A 14,509-nucleotide genomic window follows, 5' to 3' on the forward strand; every position below is an offset into this window, starting at 1 on the left:
GCACTGTGACATCGGCGAACGTATGTCTGCCTACATAGCTGTATAAATTCAGACCATCTGACGATAGCCAATGCCTCAACGTAGCCTTCTCATCATCGATCTCCAAGAGGTTCGCATCCCAAGGAGAACGCTGTACGTACATAGGCCCACCTACCTCACTCAAAGATATTTCCGCATCAAAATGACAGTGCAGCGAGGTTCGACGGTCCACGCAGCCTGGTCCTCGTGCCTTGAGGTAGTCGAAGTCATCTGCACCGCCACGAGTGGCGCTCACATGTTCTATGGCGTGGCCGTGGGGATCCGTGACCCCCTCGAGTGGGATTGGCTGGGCGATTATCAACTTTTGTGGGTCATTGAAGACGGAGAGTGCGTCAAGGTATGGCAAGAATGCGTCGAGCGGCCCCGACCAAGCAACGCGACTTGGGCGTCCCATCTTCAGTGTATCGTGGGCTGCTACGAGACGGATGATGGCATCAATCTGTACGCCGTCAAGTGGGACGGCTACGCCTGTCCGACGTGGGAAGCAGAAGAGGACCTCTTCAGTTATGGCCAATTGATGGCCGAGCATGACGAGACTTGCCAGTGCGCGCCAGGCCTTGAGAGTGGCTACCGACACAACGAGTGGACCGTACTAGGTCGGCGAAAAGCGGGTTCAGTCACGCCGCTCGTTGGTTTGCGGCCGACAGATGTAAGCTTGTTGGCAGAGAACTAGGTCGAATGAGGAAGCAAACCTTCTGGCGCTCTGGGCCATCGGTCAACTTGTGCCGTTACGTGGAGCGACCAGATATCGTGCACTGCCTTTTGTGATTCTGGGGTCGCCGATCTGGCTCTGACACGACCAGGGGATGCGCTGTCAAATCCAGAACGAGCTCCCCTTTGATTACAGTGCACACACCCCAGATCGAAGAGCGGCTCCTGGGGCATGCAAAGATCCACTGATCCAGCAGCAGCTTTGCCGCGAGGTCCCAAATCAATATTTGTAGCTATGTACGTATGAGCTGAAATGTAGTGTTCCAACGATCCATCGAGACACTGTCCGAAAAGAGCATTTCCACTTCCGAGGTATTGTCAGCCAACTAAAATGTCCCTGGAGTCTTTGCGTTCATTCGACGTCGTGAGTGAATGGGTTTCTTCCATGTCGCCCCACATGGAGCGACCTCGACCGGCGCCTCCCAAGACTGGCCCCCAAGTGACGTTCCGCCCCCCGCTTGTCTCGAAGGGACGAACGAAGCAAATCCAACTCCGCACCACCAACAGCCACCGACCGTTATCTCGTCAATCTGCGGCAGGGGCTCGCCAGGCTTCAAACGCCGCATTCTGCAGCAAGAAACGTCAAACAGGGCGTCTTAAGAAACCTGCCAGAGCAAAAAGTGAGCAGGATGGTTCCAGTCGCAGTCTCGATACATGCACCGTTATCGAAGCGGACGAAATGACAGAATGGGAAGGCTCCAGTGAAGCTAATACGTCGGCTACGGAGCCTCTTCAGTTTATCCGTCGTGTGGACTTGGACGGCACGGCGGCCGGTCGTTCTTTGATTGGAAGCATGTTGAAGAAGTTCGGATCTGTCAAGGGAGATGAGAGCACGGCTGCGAGCGCGGATAGAGGATGGGGACATTAGTGCAAACATTGGTGTCATGTTGTCACGAGCTGTGGCAGGCACCAACGGGGGAAGTGGGAACAAGAGGCTTGTGTTGACTCAAGAAGAATACAAAGAATTACCAAAAGTCTATAATCGGAACGAATGCGAGAACCACCTGATAATGCACGTAATAGGCCGATCGTGGAAAAGTGACCCTGTTCCCGATTCGTGATGTATTTTGAATCTGGATACTACATGTAGATGAAGAACACCACGATCTGCGGGCTCATAGCCTAGAGATCACCTGGTTATAGTCCACTCGATGGCTCTGACGTGAAAGAGATGGGCTTTCTGCATCCCCGCTCGCGCATAACTCAAGTCTTTCTCTACATTCATCCTATCCTAGAATCAAAATGCCACTAGCTATGATGCAGTACGGCGCTAAACTGGACGCGAAAAAACAAAGTAAGAAAGATGAAGCCTCTCAATCTTTCCACGCGGTTATCTGCTCGGGAAAGACCGATGCTGGAAGACCAGTAGGTCTAACGTTCTCCCAACCGACACCTCCGTCGTCGACGTTTCCAAAAAGAAAGCCATGTTGCGAGATGGGCTGGCCATCAAGCTCAGGAACCGATGGGGAGAGCGGCCCATCATAGATAGCGTGAGAAGAGTCAGCCGCATTTTTCAGGTATCTATCAGTGAATCCGGTTTCGAGATGTGAGCTCCCCGTACAAGAACCGCTCGGTATGCTATGCTCTACTGGCTTGAACACACAGATTCCGCATCCAGCATACCATCCACAGTAGCAATCGTGAGACGCATGAAGAAAGGCTGGATCGTAGACTGCTGAGCCAGAGACCTCGAAGCATTGTTGACCGCACATGGACCGTAGAAAACAAGGACTTGGGTAAATCAGCGGCCACTCACTACTTCACAGCATTCGGAGAGACTCACTTCATGAACGCAATATGCACACAAATAGGACACATCTGAGCCGAAAGACCAGCGGAGCCCGCGTTGTAGTAACCACTGAACATCTGTTCCTGGAGGGCCATACTCGAGGAAGTGACGCCTGAAGACTGCCGTGTATATACCGAGACCATGTCGTTGAAGGTCGGTTGCCCAGAGGACGTCAGCTTTGCAGGCGATGATAACGAGCACGCCGACGTGGAATAGCCTGTGGTGTCAGAATACGATTCCATGTCTGCTTGTTGGCGCTGGAAATCTATTGACGGTGACATGGTATCTGCGGGCGGGGTGTGCGGTCCGACCATGTCTTCTTGAATAGCCTCCGTCTCGTCACAAAGTGTCGGCGTGTCTGCAGTGGGCGCCAAAAGATACTCTATTGAGGTTCGAGAAGGCATTGCTATCGGAGGGTTTGCTGAGTATGTTGCAGAGTGTTTAGCTGTGCTGGAGCAGGATGTGAAGGTCGTGACTGAGGAGATTGCCGCACTATATATGTCGATGGTTCAAACTGCACACCTGTTGATCTTCGCCAAATTGGGTATGCCAAAGTTGCGCGGGTGGTGTCGAGTACTGGTCGTCAATGGTCGTCACGGTCGTGGAGATGGCTGTTGATTTTCGTGCCAGCTTGCACGAGTCCGCGTGTCGGACAAGGGTTCGGGTTGGCGAAGCGGAAGCGCCGTAGGCGATGGGGGGGAAGGGGGGGAGGGGTGATGATACCTGGCCAGTGGCTAGAAGATTTTGAAGCTCTACCAACACGAAGATGAGTGTCAGAATTAGGGGAGTGGTTGACACTTGCGCACGAATCGACGCTCGCCGGCATCAAGAGCGCGATCTGGGTTGCAACGGACCGTGGGGCTTTGTGACGGTAATGCTGCTTCACAGCCACTTCTGGATGAGCCGGCTGGTCGGAGTGATTCCGTGCGGTCAGCCCCTGTTACAACAGATGATCAATGTATAATGCCAAACAAACAGGCTTCATGGCCCAGATATCGCCTTCTATCCCTAGAAGGAAGCAATCAATACACTATCGCTTTGTCAAAGGCGGCACGGCTGATTGGGCGCGCTGAACCGGGAATGATCTTGTGTCTCTGCGCGGGTCAGTCAGTCGCAGAGACCTTTTTTGAGGCATTTCTATTTACTGACCCGAAAGCACAAGGGTATCTGGTTCTTAGTGATGACCATCGGATCCCCACCGTTTGCTAGGTTGACGAACAACGCCAACAAGGACGTCCGAATGGTCCAGGGCGAATACGCAGCCGGCGGGTGTCCTAACTTTGACTTCGGCCCCAATAAGCTTGCATATGTTGTTAGGTTGTTGGTTCATCTCGCTCGGCGATGGACATGCGGTACGGCTATGTAAGTCAATGTTGAATTTCTATGGGTGAATTTCCATGGGACGCATATCTCTGTTAATTCGCAGACCTTATTACCTGTTCACATGCAACGACTCTACAAGGACCCAGTACAAGAACCCAATCCAATACTGCAGGGCTAGCGGTAGATGCCGTGCGTGATCGGTTCCAGCAGAAACTTGTGTGCCAGCCAGCATTGAGTTGATACGTCTCAGCGCTATTTTATGTTCACATCTTCAACCACAACCCAGTCGAGCGGCCTCGAGTCATACCCTGATAACGAGTGCTGCAAAGGTATTCTGTATTGTTTCTTCCAAGGCAGCTGGTGGCGCGGAATGTAGAAATACTCCAGAAAACCCTGGCCCTTATTGTAATATAGTACGCAAGTTGTCAATTCGTCGCTCTTCTGGCAGAACAGGCTGCCATAAGCTCGAACTCTGGTATAGTCGTCCACATCGTCGCTCTCCTCTTGAATGTTCAAAGTGAACCGCGGGCCCGGGCCCTGATGGCGCAAAAGGTCCCCAGAGCTTTTGCACCGAGGCCGTTTCAGCGATTCGGCCACCTTGGCTTGTATTGGAGATCTCCAACCCAGTCCATGGATGCAGCTGCGAGATGAAGCTCGTGGCTGTCTTCACCAAGCGCAAGTCGCTCAAGGTCCGATCCAAAGAAAATGGGATTGGCCTTGAGTTTAGCGGCTGTTTCATGCCATGTGTTGTCGGAGAAGAAGATATTCATGACATAATCGAGTACTTCCTTTGCTAACCTCGGCATTTGGGGAAAATGTGAAGAGGGTTGAGTCGAAGCTGAGCTCTTGTTACACCGTGGTTAAAGGCCGCCCTTATATACCGCAAAAGTATGCGGCGCGGGGCTGTATGTCCATCTCGTTTTTGCATAGCCATGGAGCTCATTTTAGCCGGCAATCAGCAATGATAGCATTGATCGCGCGGACTGGCGAAGAAGTGCATCTTTGGCTCATCGGTGAAGTATCTCGTCCAGTCTGTTGGTGACGATCCTAGAGCGTCTCACAGTCAGATAGGAGATGAAGTAAATAGCGGATCAGCCAGGCTTGGAACAGCCACAGGATTTGAAGAGGCTTGAATGCAGCATCAACGGGATACATACGGGTGCAGCTACGAATGGGCCGTTTTATTTCCCTAAGAAAGCAAGCAGTTGTCCACGTAAAGTGCCTGGCCTTGTCCTTTGCATGATCTGTCAGAGATGGAAGTGGGTCATAGGAGAGAGGTTCGAACCACCATCCAGACGTTGGAAACCAAATACGACGCCTCAAGCCGGCGGCATCAGCGGACTTGAGCCAGGCCCAAAAGCAGCGTAGCACCCTTATAACTCTTGATGACAGAGGTGATTCACGTGAATGACAGCGGTGATATGTTTGTGTGCATGGGCATGGATTCTCTTTTCCTCTATATGACATCACAGGATGAAGATGGACCCGGCGAATCCCGGTGCAGGCCATGTGCGCTTCTTATCAGAGCCAACCTCCGGGATTGTGTGGCTGCTTCCGCTTCAACTCTGGCTTGACGGCCTCAAAGTCATAGCCTTCTCGACCCCGCCTGACGGGAGCCAAGAGCACGTCAAGATCATCCTCTACTAATGGCGAGTCTGGTTCGTCACCATCCTGTACCTCCACGTCTTCCCTCTTTCGACATTTGGACGGATAGCCAGAGCCCAATCTTCCCTCCGCAGGCATGGTGTTTGTCTCATTCATGACGCTCTCGAAACGACTGCAAACATCTCGAAGCTGTACCACAACTTGTTCGACATCGGACATGAAGGCGGTTCCTGTGAGAGCCAAGCTTTTCCAATAGTCAAGTTCTTGCCTGAGGCGACCGGAGTCTCTCACGAGTTCTTCCAGACGTTTCTCCTTACTGACTGGTGCCTTCTGAGACTGTATGGTGCTGTTTGCGAGGTCGGTTGCGTGGGTTTTCCCGCCCAAGGCAGCGACTGCGTTGTCTATGTCGCTTGGTAGGCGCGGCAGGCCGTTTGATCGGCGAGGGCGCTTCAAAGGTCTGGCTGCCATGTCGGATTGCCATCGAGATGGGTAGAGTGCCGATGGGTTGCCGAGCGAAGTACGTGACATGGATCACCTTATGTGAGGACGGACACTGCGTTTGCCAACCGCGAAACTGACGCCAGATGTAGACGAGATATAATTTTTGTAAGCCTGGCAAGGTTGCCTGGTCTTTTTCGGGCTGCTTTCGTCGCCAGCTCGATGAGCAAAGAACCAGAGCTTTCACGGGTGCGTGAGCCAGGAGATGATCTCGTCTTGATATAGCACACTCCATGCATGGATGCCGTGGGTATGTATGGACTGTACAGCACAGTTATCAACTTTGAGACTGTCTCTATGGCCTCGGCGTCATTGCAGATACTTTGCAAAAACGGCCATTCGTGGGAAACGCTGACCGTCGAGCCGTTGGTGGCTTCTGCAAAATCCGGTTGCGTAGAGCTTCGCTTCTCAGAAGACGGTATCGGATGTCGACACGAGCTTACACGTATGAAGAGCACAATGTGCCTTGTCCAAAAACAAAGGCAGTCTAGAGCCATGGTTCTGACGATATAAATCTCTTCATTGGCGATGGCATGGCCTGGGCTACCGAATCACCATAGACGCGCTGTAAGAGATCATGGATTCTATGTGGTGAGCGGCGAACTCTTACATGCCCTATAGGTATCCTGCTAATGGGAGTCAGGACCAACCTGCTTAGACAAGATGAGCGATGCTGCCTCGCCATCTGCCTGGCGGTCAATTGCCCCCACAACGGGCTGACCGACGACACGTGGTACCCGCCGCTGAACAGAGTCAAAGAAGATATGAACAGCACCGCGGGAGATCGGTTCATTGCCTACATCATAAGCTGCCTGTGTGGGCCACTACAAGGCAAAGAGTTCGTCGTCAAGGTCGCCGCGCTTCTCGCGTGCCTGAAAGTCCGCGAAGCGCCCGAGGAACGTGAAGACGGCCCGTCGGACAACAGGACCAACTTGTTATTCGAGTTTGATAAGGCACTGAACTTTGACTTTGGAAACATGCTCATCACCATCAAAGTGCTCGAACAGCTTTTGATGTTCTCTGCGCGGATTTGGGAAATCCATGCACCGGAAGACACCGTTCACCCCGGGACTTTGCCAGCGACTTTCGATCTCTGCGATGATTCGGTATCGAGAAAGATGCTATACATGTACTGCTGCGTACGAATCTTGTTTCCCGACACTCACGAGGCGACCATGCACCGGACACGGGCCGTCTTCCAGATGAGCTCTGCAGATGCGGCCGAGCTGTTTCTCGATACGCTCAGCGACGACGAGCTGGAGTCAGGGGGACACTTAATGTGTGACGCGGATGAAGACCAGTTTGACGGTGAGGGCGACGAGCCTTACCGTTCTGACATGTCTGGCGTTGAATCTGACGAAGACTCAGATCTGGCGGAAGGAGGGCGGTTAGACGAATATTGTGGCGGTTCAGACGTCTCAGATGAAAGCTACGGGCCTGGCGTAGAAGAAGACGATAGCGATATCCCATCGGGTGCGGATGGACCCCATTTTCGCCAAGACCAGAATTACCCACTTTTACTCCAAAAACGCCCATATATAAGCATCTGATTGGGCAAATATTTCTAGATATTTCCAGGCAATGAATCTCATTGGGTTACCCCGCCCTTGGCGAAAATGGGGTCCATCCGCACCCGATGGGATAGAGTAGTTGCCGAGTTCATTACGCATGGGGGTTTGTTGCTGTATTCTATAATTCTCTCATAACTATCCTTCGAAATTTTCATTTCCCTTCCATGTCGTTTACGTGTGAGGAGACGACCTGCCCCGGTATCTATCAAACGTTCAGGGAGTGTTCTACATGCCATGCCCTGTGTTCTGTACCGCGCAAAGAAGATCCCGCCCTTGAGGCCGTGACATGTGCGATGCATTGGTGTTGCTGGTTGTTGGGCAGCGATTATCAGGTAGGGGGTCAATGGGATGTATTGATGAGTATGAAGAACGAGTGGCTATGGGAATATCCCGACTATCTATATAGTGAGTGGAAGACCCTTTATACTGGCATATCCTTGGCAAACTTAGTCATGCTTGTGTAAGACCATATTGTTTCATAGGCATAGTGTGACAATCGTTGTAACGAGTGTACTGGGATGGGCCTGACAGAAGTGTCAGTGCGTCGTCATCGCAAGAGCAGAACCACACGCCGGACACGCCGCAGCAACGTACCTCAACAAATATCTTCTGCAACTCCATCATCGCCACATTCCGTCCTAAACACTTCCATTTGCCGTGGCCAAACACAAGCTCGAGCGTCGCCTCCATCGATCGCAGGGTCTCCGCATCCGCCGTGAGCCATCGATGCGGTCGGAAGTCGTTGGCATCCTGTCCCCAAACGTCGCCTCGGCGGAAAATACCCCACGCTCCGTAACCGATGCGCGTTCCCTCCGGGAAGTACACGCCTTTAAAGGTATCGCCGCCTTTGGGGACTTCCTTCGACATCTGTCCGACAACCGGAGGGAAGATACGCAAGCCTTCTTTGATGACAGCCTGCAGGTAAGTCATCTGTCGCGCCTCCGCTTCTTTTACGACAGGCCAAGACGGCCGGAAGCGCTCGATCTCTGCACGAAGTGTCGCGAGCACTCGTGGGTTGGTGATGAGGTGAAGCAGCGTAGCTCGGATCGCCGTGGCCGTCGTGTCCGATCCAGCGAGTCTGTCGGAAGGGTTAGTAGTGGCCTCAGAGTATAGGACCGAAGAGATCTCGGCAAGTCGTACATTTGCATGAGGATTTCCGAAGACGCCTCTTTTTGCGTCAGGCCGTGTGCTACGAAAGAGCCAAGCATGTCTTGCCTCGTCTTCTTGCTTGGCCCGAAGCGCTCGCCGGCGATTTCCTTCGCCATCCTGTCGATGTGTCAGCTGTGCCGGACTTGCGAGAACGCAACAAAGACCGCACAAGTCGACGAATCAGCGGCCAAGCGCAGACCAAGTCCGAGATGGGACGCGAACAAGACGTACCGAATCAGCCTTCCGAACCCGGTGGCATCGTTCTCCGGAGGCATCAGCCGCCGAAGCAGAGGCCACGATAACACATGGAGTAGAGAGGGCAGAACGGCCGCGACGACGATGCTCGGCATGCTTTGTTCCGTCGTGTGAATATAGTCATAAACATCCGAATTGGAAGCCAGATCGCCGAACGGCTTGCCGAATGCGAGATCTGAAATGACGTCGAGCGTGAAGTACTGCACCTTCAGGCCGAAGTCGAACCTTTTATCTTGAGAAGCATACGTATCGATCATTGACATGAGTCGAAGGACGCTTTCGTCGATCTTGGCTTCAAGTTCGACGACTTCTTTGCCAGAATACTTTGTCGCGATCGTCAGCAGTCCATACGAATCGACCTGTGGCACACGAGAGAAGATGACCTACCCCTCCGGCCATCTGAGACCGGAGTCTGGTGTGCACTGCATCGTCTCTGGTGGACAGCACGTTGTCGTTTCTCGGGTCCAGTCGCATCGCGTTGTACCAGTCTGAACGCGTGTACTTGGTGCGCACGCCGAGCGTACGCTTCATGAGGTCCGGGTCGCTCGTCACAAGGTCGTTTGGACCGACGCGAACAAGAGATCCTGTAAGAGGAGTTAGCGAGCGTCGTGAGCGACATTGAAAACAGTGGTAAACACCATATTTGAGGCCGGCCTCGTAGAACTTGAGGTGCATGCTACCGCTATACACGGCACGCAGAAGCCACCAAGGGGAGAATCCGGCAGAGGGGGGGCCGGGGATGTGCCGCAGTCGTAGATACTGGAGAAGGATGAGCGTGGCAGCATACAAGAACGGACCCCACATAAAGATGGTCGCGAAGGCGGTATCATTCCCCATGGCGGAGTTCAGCTGCTTGCGCTGGCTGCGTGAGCCCTTGGTGGGTAGCGGACAGTCGACGAGAAGTCTTTGGCTGACGGATGGCAAGAGCAAGAACGATAGCTCAGTGGTTGTTACTCCGTCTCTGATACCGGGAAGTCTACGGATAGGGCGGTCTGGGGAGGAGACCTTGAATGATCTTTGAAAAAGGCTGTATGCCGTATACTACGTGGAGCCCATGAAACGTCTCGTGGAATGGATGTATGTCTTGGTGTCGTGGCAGATGCCATCACGGGCAGTTCTGGGTGTCGTTGCCCAAATCGACCCCCTTCGTGGTGCAACTGATGTGGGTTCGACGAAGTACACGCAACATTGCAAAATGTGGCTCTTTGCGCCACGGGGATGGTTTGGACTCTTTCGAATCCGTATACGGCCTGAACATCGAGCAGCGAAGTCAATGGCCTAGGACGCTGAACTCGGCAGCCATGTACCGGCCCATGTCACCACTTCTGGATCTTGCGCAAAGCGGTACAAGTATGAAAAGACATCGCGCCAATGCCTGTCTGCCATCAGGCCGACGTAGGAACTCTCGTGTTCGTCTCGCCGTAACAATGGGCTGTAATCCATCGAGACCTCTCAATAGCTTACAAACAGACGTAGACCAGACCCTGCCCACGCACTATCCACTGACCGTAACTCGTCCGCCTCGATACTCATATAATGAGCATAACGAAGCGTGTCGCCTGCTCCGGCCTTGGACTGTGCGAGGCGCAAAGTCCCGCAGCTTCATGTTCGTTGTTCATGTCATCAATAACAGCTTGCTAGATAGGTCGCAAACGCTTGCCCAGATCAGGCTGCTGAGCCACTTGCAGCAGCTCGCATACATCCATAAGCTTCAGGTTTTGGTCAAGTGTCTGGATTACTTGTCTGATACCGATGATGACCCATACGCGGCGGATGAGAAACAACTCTATCAGGGCATGCTAGCAGCGCGATCCAAGGCAGAAATGATCCGTCTGTGGGACGACAGACCGCCGACGGCGAGTTCTCCGAGCCCCGAAGAGATCACAACTGCCGAGCATCGGATCAGCGCCGTCATCGACCAGGTTCGACGTAGTCGGGATGTAGGCGACGTAGATGTCAAACACCAAATAGAACCAGAGATCGTTGCGGCGCTCTCTCGTTTTGCCAAGAGCTGGACCCTGAACGACTTCATGGATACGCACGAAAAGATCATGGGCGAGCCGCCGACGTTGAATGCGGCTGGCATATCGAAGCTGCAGGCCCAGTTCATACTGCAAGCCCAAGTCGCCCGTGCGAGCCTGACAAGTGACAACGGAGCGACGCCGACCATCTCCGTCAGCTTCTTGCCGGACGACGTCCCTAACGTAACGCTCATCAACATCAAAAAGCAGTGGAAGGCACTATTCGTCCCGCTGGCGAAACGCGTCAAAGAGTCGGAAAAGTCCCTGCGTCAAGATCTCTACACGATGCAGCTCGTCTCTCTCGGGTCTGCGCATAGCAAGGGCGGACAGCAGTGGAAAGAACTGGATGAGCTGGGGCAGGCCGGCATGGACATCATCGACCATCTCCACCTGGACGCGGGCCAGATACTGCTGCGGGGCCCGGGCCCGCTCCTCGGCCAAAAAATGCTGCTGGGCTCTGTGGGCCCTGTCGCCGACCGAGCGAAGGCAAGACGAGAGTCGGAGGCGGGTCTGTACGGCACGGGAGGTTCTCAAGCGACATACGAGGACATGGACGCGTGCGTTTGCCAGACGCAAGGCATGGTTCCGGGAGTCGAGTACGTGCAACTGAGTCAAGATGCGTAGCAGAGGGTGATTCTCGGCGCCTATCAATGTCATATAATCTCTGTGGGTCTAGTTAATAATGCTTCTTCGGATGGAAGTGACACTGCGACATGCGCTGTATTTTCATGACAAGGTCTGGTGAAGAGTGGGGCACGCGGGGTTCGCAGAGTCGAAAGCTACTACGAGGTTTTTCCTGGCGGCCTCCTCAAGGAATCTGCATCACGGTAGCCTTTACACCGGACTATCTCTTCGGCCACTGCAAAGCAGCAGATCTGACTTGCACCAAACTGGCTGACGCTTTGTGGCGCTGGTCTATAACCTCACACCTTATGGAGACGGCGAAAAGCTGCTCCAATGTTTCCACTGTTGTTGCCTCCGTGAATCCAGATATGCTTTTGAACCTCCGTATGTGTGGGTCGTCATCATCCCTGGTGGTATCCACGGAGGGCCCATGTCGTCTTTTGCTGCCGATTGACGCCAGAGAGGGCTCTGGGCCAGTCCATTATCTGCCCCCATCTCGACAAAGTGGAGAAAGATCGCCTTTGAGCGTGACATTTGGGATGCTGACGTGCAAATCGGAATACGGCAGCCATAGCTCCACAAGCGAAGACGGTCAGATCGGCCGGAGCGTCTATCTCGACGCGTGCGAGGCATATCGCATGCCCTGTTGCTTCTTCAACATTTGTTGCTCGAGCTACTTGCTACACCAACTGGCTAGGCTACGAGTGCTCCAACAACATGTGCCAGCGTAGCAAATCAAGTGTGTTAGTAGAGAAAAGCCCGCATGCCATTTGGCAACATGTGCCCGTATAACTATGGCTCTCGCCGTGTCTCAAACCTCTTGTTAATGAAAACCAAGAATCGCATCAGACCATCGTCACGCACGCCATAGAATCGCATAGTCGCCTCATACACACAACTATTTCGAGCATCGACGCTCTTTGACACCTAACAATGTCACTCAATCTCTCCTGGCCAGCCGCAACCATGCGCGCAGTTGTTTACCATGGCACGCCTTTCGAAATGATGGTACAAGATGTCGCCAAGCCAGCCATCCTGAACGAGACGGATGTCGTTGTGCGGGTGACCACCTCGGCCGTATGCGGATCCGACTTGCACATCTATCGCGGCTACATGGGCGGTGCGGTGCCATGGACAATGGGCCACGAGGCCGTCGGCTACATCTCGGAGATTGGCGACGCCGTGTCCTCCTTCGCCGTTGGGGACTATGTCATCATTCCCGACACCGTGTCTGAGGATCATCTGGAGATGGAGCCGAGGTCGAAGGAATACTTCGGCTTCGGGAATAGTGAGATGGGTCTAGGCGGTCTGCAAGGTACGAATATGCCTGCTCCATATGCATCCTGGGCATGCCAAAGAGAGGATTGCTGACAAGAAGATGCGCAGCTGAATACGCGAGGGTCCCTTTCGCTGAAGCCAACCTGATCCCCATCCCATTGACTCACGAAACCGCCAATTCGACGATCGAGCGCGACTACCTGACCGTTTCGGACATCTTCGCTACGGGATGGGCCGGCATCGACTACACCGGATTCGAACCCGGCGATTCCGTCGCCGTTTTCGGGGCGGGTCCCGTTGGGTTGCTTTCTGCCTACTCGGCCATTTTGCGTGGAGCGTCCAAGGTCTACGTCGTCGACCATGTCAAGGACCGCCTCGATCTCGCCGCTTCCATCGGCGCCATCCCGATCAACTTTGCTGACGAAGACCCCGTCGCCCAGATTCTGGCTCGCGAGCCGGACGGGGTCATGCGCACTGTAGACTGTGTCGGCATGGAGGCGTTGAACTCGAGCCTTGAGATGGACGAGAGCATTATCACACAACAGATGATTGAGGTGGCGCATTTCAAAGGAGGCCTGGGCCAACTGGGCGTGTATAGTTCGCAGGACGATTTGCCTGGCGCACCGTACGGCAGCGACATCTCGCCCACGATTCCTTTCCCCGTCTCGTCCTTCTTCGCCAAGGGCCTGAGTTTCCGAACAGGGGCCGTTGATCCGAAGCAGTACGCTCCGCAGTTGATCGACCTCATCAATAGCGGCAAAGCCCACCCAAGCTTTGTGATCAGCGCAGTCATTGGCATCGAGGACGCGCCAGAGTACTACGAACGCTTTAATGGAAGGAAGGAAACCAAGGTAGCCATCCGCTTTCCGGAGTAGGACGGCTTGATTGCACGAGGCTTTCGGTGTGTATGGAGAGGAAACTGCGGCAGTCTAAGTAATAAATACGGATTCCTCCCCATATCCCGGCCCGGAGTCCTGAAATTTTGTCTCAATACACCAAAAGCATACATGTTGCAACGGCCTGCAGGGCATTCTCCTGGCGATCCGGAGGTTCGCTCGAATCCCGCTTAGACATTAATATGTATATCTTCAAGCCTTTTTGTTTGGACCTGGCCGACTTCGCGAGCTGGCAGGCTAGTTCGACGGTGCCGTATCAAGATGCTTTGCACCTGACCTCGCCGGCGAGATGATGCAGCAGGCAAGCGCGTTTGCATCCGTACAGATGTATCCGACAGTCAAATCGGGCAGTTGCGACATTGTGCGCAGAATGTTTTGAAGATTGCTGTTGGAGCCAAAGAGCAAGCAGATATGATTTGCTCAAGGGGGAGGAAGTAGAGAATTAATGTGGCAGGATGGAGTCGCGTGACGGAGTGAGGGAGCGATGGCAGATACTCGGAGAGTGAAATTCACCGCTAAGCCTAACACCAACAGTCTGCCTCACGGCTTGACCAGCTGAATGCGCCTCAGAGGCTGTGAGACTTGGCTGACAAGCCTATCTGCATAAGCTTGCAAAGGTGGACTGGCAGAGTATCATGAGCCACCGAATGACAAGGCGCTGTGTGCTGGCGTTTGTGAGGGTGTGCAGGGTCTCTACGCTGAGATTCCTCCGCCTTGACCAGGGGACCGAATCCACTGCCAAACGGACTG

General features: G+C 53.7%; 7 protein-coding genes across 7 annotated transcripts; 5 read left to right on the forward strand and 2 right to left on the reverse strand.

Moving 5' to 3' along the window:
• Window positions 1-181: 181 nt before the first annotated feature.
• On the forward strand, window positions 182-529 carry BDP81DRAFT_287975 (uncharacterized protein; the record flags this gene model as incomplete). The annotated part of the gene is made up of 1 exon (XM_060583044.1): window positions 182-529. A coding segment is annotated over one exon (348 nt), but the record flags the coding sequence as incomplete, so codon positions are not given.
• A 315-nt stretch (window positions 530-844) lies between these two features.
• BDP81DRAFT_223849 (uncharacterized protein) lies at window positions 845-1,805 on the forward strand. Its single transcript, XM_060582826.1, has one exon. It carries the CDS (start codon window positions 1,082-1,084, stop codon window positions 1,616-1,618), a length of 537 nt encoding a protein of 178 aa, XP_060446034.1. The 5' UTR covers window positions 845-1,081; the 3' UTR covers window positions 1,619-1,805.
• A 3,468-nt stretch (window positions 1,806-5,273) lies between these two features.
• BDP81DRAFT_223870 (uncharacterized protein) lies at window positions 5,274-6,296 on the reverse strand. The gene has a single exon (XM_060582827.1). The coding sequence runs from the start codon at window positions 5,993-5,995 to the stop codon at window positions 5,384-5,386; it is 612 nt and encodes a 203-aa protein (XP_060446035.1). The 5' UTR covers window positions 5,996-6,296; the 3' UTR covers window positions 5,274-5,383.
• A 246-nt stretch (window positions 6,297-6,542) lies between these two features.
• BDP81DRAFT_394092 (uncharacterized protein) lies at window positions 6,543-7,515 on the forward strand (the record flags this gene model as incomplete). Its single annotated transcript, XM_060587902.1, has 2 exons — window positions 6,543-6,556; window positions 6,609-7,515. 2 exons carry the CDS (start codon window positions 6,543-6,545, stop codon window positions 7,513-7,515), a joined length of 921 nt encoding a protein of 306 aa, XP_060446036.1.
• Window positions 7,516-8,012: 497 nt separating this feature from the next.
• Window positions 8,013-9,777, reverse strand: BDP81DRAFT_394093 (cytochrome P450; the record flags this gene model as incomplete). Its single annotated transcript, XM_060587903.1, has 6 exons — window positions 8,013-8,060; window positions 8,131-8,614; window positions 8,677-8,802; window positions 8,917-9,263; window positions 9,328-9,524; window positions 9,579-9,777. The coding sequence occupies 6 exons, from the start codon at window positions 9,775-9,777 to the stop codon at window positions 8,013-8,015; spliced, it is 1,401 nt and encodes a 466-aa protein (XP_060446037.1).
• Window positions 9,778-9,894: 117 nt separating this feature from the next.
• Window positions 9,895-11,695, forward strand: BDP81DRAFT_223896 (uncharacterized protein). Its single transcript, XM_060582828.1, has one exon. It carries the CDS (start codon window positions 10,020-10,022, stop codon window positions 11,583-11,585), a length of 1,566 nt encoding a protein of 521 aa, XP_060446038.1. The 5' UTR covers window positions 9,895-10,019; the 3' UTR covers window positions 11,586-11,695.
• A 739-nt stretch (window positions 11,696-12,434) lies between these two features.
• Window positions 12,435-14,223, forward strand: BDP81DRAFT_427474 (uncharacterized protein). The gene is made up of 2 exons (XM_060590354.1): window positions 12,435-12,900; window positions 12,972-14,223. The coding sequence occupies exons 1-2, from the start codon at window positions 12,519-12,521 to the stop codon at window positions 13,736-13,738; spliced, it is 1,149 nt and encodes a 382-aa protein (XP_060446039.1). The 5' UTR covers window positions 12,435-12,518; the 3' UTR covers window positions 13,739-14,223.
• The last annotated feature ends 286 nt before the right edge of the window (window positions 14,224-14,509 follow it).

The sequence above is a fragment of the Colletotrichum phormii genome, assembly GCF_030913505.1.
Source record: "Colletotrichum phormii strain CBS 102054 chromosome Unknown BDP81scaffold_9, whole genome shotgun sequence".
In the NCBI taxonomy this organism is placed as follows: domain Eukaryota; kingdom Fungi; phylum Ascomycota; class Sordariomycetes; order Glomerellales; family Glomerellaceae; genus Colletotrichum; species Colletotrichum phormii.